Genomic DNA, 4,371 nt, shown 5'->3' with positions numbered 1-4,371 from the left:
AAAGGGCCTGACACGGGTGGGGCGAATCAGCCTCTGTCGGCTGATGGAAGGAGCCGAGGTCTGACCCAGCGTTGCCCTTGCTGGCTCCATGGCGCAGGGCGGGGGGAGCGGCTGCCACTTCTGGAGGTGGCCTGTCCCTCTGGGGTGCTGCTGGGGCCTGGCCGGGCTCAGCTTCAACCCCTCCAGCATGGGGACGGAGCAGATGAAAACTTACTGCTGTTGCCCTGGCACAGCCCTGGGCTGTCTCCATGATGAGGGGTGTCTGCGCAGGCCCTGGGCCGCGGTGGTGGGACTGCACCCCATGGTGGCCCCTGCGGTTGGAGGCAGCTGCCTGAGGGACAAAAGGCTTTTATCTCCCCACACCTCCAAAGAGCCAGGCTTGAGCATTTAAACTGTTTCTACTTCCCCAAGGGTGCTCTCAGGTGCTCCCGAACAAGCTCTGCCCCAGAGCTTGCCCTGTCAAGGTCGCTCCCTCCCTCTCCTTCCCCACGGCTCTGTTTCCCGCTGCCTCGCCCCAGCCCACCCCACGCACGGCTGCATCCCAAACACAGGGTGCCCAGAGATCCTTCCCTGGGGAGGTGATGGGGTGCAGTGGATGGGAGAAGGGGCACAGGACCCCGATGGGCTGTGGGATCGTGGTGGGGGACAGGACGCCACACAGCCCGTCTCTGCTGCAGGGAGACGGAGGGCGTCCCCAGCACTGCGATCCGAGAAATCTCACTGCTGAAGGAGCTGAAGCACCCCAACATAGTCAGGTAAGACCTGGGTGACCCCCCCCACCAGCTCCTGCTTGGGGAGCTCTGGGTGCAGGAAGCAAGAGGGGCCTTCCTGCCCTTCCCTGACTGCTCTGGCAGGAGCGAAGCGAACAGGAAAATATGGGAATCAGTTGCACTTCCCTGGTTCTCATCAGTAACTCACAGCACTGCTGCTCCACTCCAACAACGCAGGCTGCTCCAAACTGCTGCTGCCCCGTGCTAGATGCTGGTTTTGTATCTGCTTCTTTCTCTCCAAAGGTCTCACAGGCGGCTGTAGGAGGAGGATATTTAGGTGTTTTTACAGGTCCGGAGAAGGGACAGGTCTGCTGAAGGGTACTGAAGCACTTGCACTTCTTTTGCAGACTCCTGGATGTCATACATGGCCAGAAGAAACTCTACCTGGTGTTTGAGTATCTGAATCAGGACCTGAAGAAATACATGGACTCATTCCAGACTGGAGAGTTTCCTCTGAGCTTGGTCAGGGTACGCTGTAGAAAGAGTGCTGCCAGGCCGGGCAGAGGCCGTGTCCTCGCTGCTTCTGCTGGGCAGAGCCAGCACTGAGCTGCTCTTGCCCAGGCTGCATCTGGAAGCAATTCATCCATGCCTGGAGGCATTCAACCTCTCAGATCTCAAATGTTTCATCTGGGAAAAACTCCTGGCACCATTGCTCAGCGCCTTTATTTCCCAGCTGTTTCCAGGCTCTCCAGCTCGTCTCACAGCAGAAGAAACTGCTGTTACGAGGACAGCTGAGGGGTCTATTGCTAATTGCCTTTGCCCAGAGTAATGGAGACGTGGAAGGGACAACCACTGCTCGGATTGGAGTCTCTCTGTCCCCATGTAGGGTGGGAGAAGCTTGTGCGTGTCTCTGAGTAGTGACCCACAAGCCTGTTGCATTAGAGCAAGGTCTTTTTTACCCATTCAGGTCTATAAATGATGCAAAGGTCACACGACCCAGCCTTCAAAGTGGGTTCATCGTGGCCTTCTCTGAAATCTCTTCTCTCCTTAGAACTACCTTTACCAGCTGCTGCGGGGAGTGAGCTTCTGCCACTCGCACCGAGTCATCCACAGGGACTTGAAGCCACAGAACTTGCTCATTAACGAAGCAGGAGCAGTCAAGCTGGCTGATTTTGGACTGGCAAGAACTTTCGGAGTCCCCCTGCGCACATACACTCACGAGGTATGACTGAGGCTCCCTGCCACCCGAGAGCGGGGTACAAATCCATAGCGGTGAACGACAGCAGCCAGGCAGAGCTGTTAATCCCAGTCTCGCTGCCACTAAGGCGTCTGTTACTCCAGCGTGGCCTTGGCCCTCTCTGCTGTGTGCAGTCGCTGCGTTACAGCTGAGAAGAGCGAATCCCGTGCCTCCAGCTTCGCCGAGGGAAACGAGACAAAGCTTCTTGGTTCGTTCCTTCCCAGGTGGTGACTCTGTGGTACCGAGCCCCTGAAATACTGCTGGGATGCAAATACTACTCGACCGCTGTGGATATCTGGAGCGTTGGCTGCATCTTTGCCGAAATGGTAGAATGGGTTTAAAAAGTCTCTTCAATGTGCAGGGAGGAGGCAGCTGCAGTGGGAAGTGGGGAAGGAGGGACAACACACAGATCATCTGCGATACTGTGGCTCCTCTCTGCGCTGGGGTGTGTATTATGGAAAGTCCCCGCTGAGGGCTAGCTGACCCTTAACTGGGGGCTCGAAGGGAAATCTGCCACCCCCAGAAGCCTGGCAGCAGGCAGAGAAGCCTCTGAGTCCAGCTGCAGTTCCATCTGCGTGGGAACGTGACGCCTCTCCTTGCAGACCTGCTGTAGCATTTTGATCCTGGAGGAGAGAACTCTCTGCAGATGTCTCCGCAGTGGGCTACAGAGAACTAGCACTCTCCTAGCACGGCACAGCAGATCTTCCGCGGGTGCATACTCCACCTTGAAGGGCTCCTGCTATCCTGCAGAGTAATAGCACTATCTCAAAGCCCCGGATCAGCAGAGCCTGGGCGGGTCGGCCCGGAGGGAGGTAGCTAGTCTGCAAGAGTGGGTTTAGGGAAACTGGAGACAAAGAGGGATGAGGGACTGGCCGGTAGAGGGACTGCCTCAGGGGAGAGTGGATTCATGGAGAGGAGCTGGGGACAAGCAGTCAGACACTCGGGACTTTCCCAGCCACTGCCTGGCAGAATTGCTGCACTGTCACTGTTCCAGTTGTTTGCATCTACGGGCACAAAAGATTGCTGGCAGCAGAAAATAGGTCACACAGCTGATGGGACGGTAGGAACTGGCTTTTTTTCTTTCCCCAGATGACCAGCAAGGCCCTGTTCCCAGGGGACTCCGAGATTGATCAGCTCTTCCGGATTTTTCGCACCCTGGGCACTCCCACCGAGGCGACCTGGCCTGGGGTGACCGAGCTCCCTGACTACAAGTGGAACTTTCCCCGGTGGGCAAGGAAGGAGATGAAGGAAATCGTTCCCAACTTGGATCGAGATGGTCAAGACTTACTGGTGGTGAGTGAGGGCTCGGAACAAGACCTGGGGACAGACAGGACCTTTTCAAACTGGGCACAGAATAGGGGTATTTGGGACTGAGCCACCTGGAAGTGCATCAGCTGATCTGACACTAATGTTCCACTCTGCCACTGCAGAAACACTGAAATGTCAAAGAGGGCTGAGTCCTGGCTCTGAAGCAGGGCTGTCACTGTGGGTTCCTCTAGGAATCCACTGCACTGGGGGTCAAGAACCCTGCTAGGGTAACCCCCCTGGTCACTTCAGCTGTGGGGTACTCCCAAAGCCTGGAGAGGGGAAAAGGCAGGAGCAGCATCTGCATCTGAGCCCAGCCTCGTGCAGCTGCAATCGATCACCTGGCTTTTAAAATCCTAAATCTGCTGGATTTTTCTCCTGGCAGCAATTGCTCCTGTATGATCCCAGCAAGCGTGTCTCAGCCAAGGCAGCCCTCAGTCACCAGTACTTCCGGAGAAGCTCTTGGAGTCCTGAAGAGCAACGTGTGCTGCAGAGACGCTGCAAATGAGCAGCCGTCGCTCTCCCCGTGCACTTGCACCTCTGGGTAGCAGTGCAGGCCTGCGTTTGGGCACTTAGCAGGGGGCTGGCTGGGACCCGGCGTCTCATGCCTCCTGCAGAGCCTGTTCTTGCATTGAGAGAACCTCAGCCTGTTGCTGGGGTAAGTTTGTCTGGGTTAGAGCTGATAGAGCTGTTTTGAAGAAGTCATATGCAGAAGGGTGGGGGGTATTCATCATCCTTCAACAGTGGAATGGAGGTGAAAGAGAGAGCATCTGTCAGAGGTTTGTCCTTGCATTAGCAGTGAGCTGAGGTGACACGTGGTGATTTCTGTCTGGCTGGCACTGGCGTCTCCCCACGTCTGCCGTGGCAGTGTCTGACAGCAGGGCGTGATGGAGCTCCACTTGGGGCCACGGAGCGCTTCTCTGCTCGCCCTCTGCTGCTGTTAGCGCAGACTTGGCTTGTCAGCATCAGGCAGGCTGTTTCACCCGAGCTGTTTAACAGAGCTGCCCTGCTGCTGTGTCACAAGCTGAAGAGCACCATCAGGTGTCCTAGTTTGTGCCTTAGCTGGGGCCCAGGAGCTGAAAGCATCAAGCACGTGTTGCATGTAGCTGGAAGCAGGGA

The 4,371-nt window shown here is 56.6% G+C and overlaps 1 protein-coding gene across 1 annotated transcript; it reads left to right on the top strand.

Annotated features, from left to right (window-relative positions):
* Positions 1–649: 649 nt before the first annotated feature.
* CDK3 (cyclin-dependent kinase 3) lies at positions 650–3,760 on the top strand (the record flags this gene model as incomplete). The annotated part of the gene is made up of 6 exons (XM_010134724.1): positions 650–755; positions 1,118–1,238; positions 1,762–1,932; positions 2,172–2,273; positions 3,037–3,240; positions 3,638–3,760. Coding segments are annotated over 6 exons (827 nt in total), but the record flags the coding sequence as incomplete, so codon positions are not given.
* Between the last annotated feature and the right edge of the window lie 611 nt (positions 3,761–4,371).

Source organism: Buceros rhinoceros, unplaced genomic scaffold (assembly GCF_000710305.1).
Source record: "Buceros rhinoceros silvestris isolate BGI_N320 unplaced genomic scaffold, ASM71030v1 scaffold24364, whole genome shotgun sequence".
In the NCBI taxonomy this organism is placed as follows: domain Eukaryota; kingdom Metazoa; phylum Chordata; class Aves; order Bucerotiformes; family Bucerotidae; genus Buceros; species Buceros rhinoceros.
The sequence above is the reverse complement of the archived record's forward strand: the minus strand, read 5'-3'. Positions and strand labels throughout refer to the sequence as shown.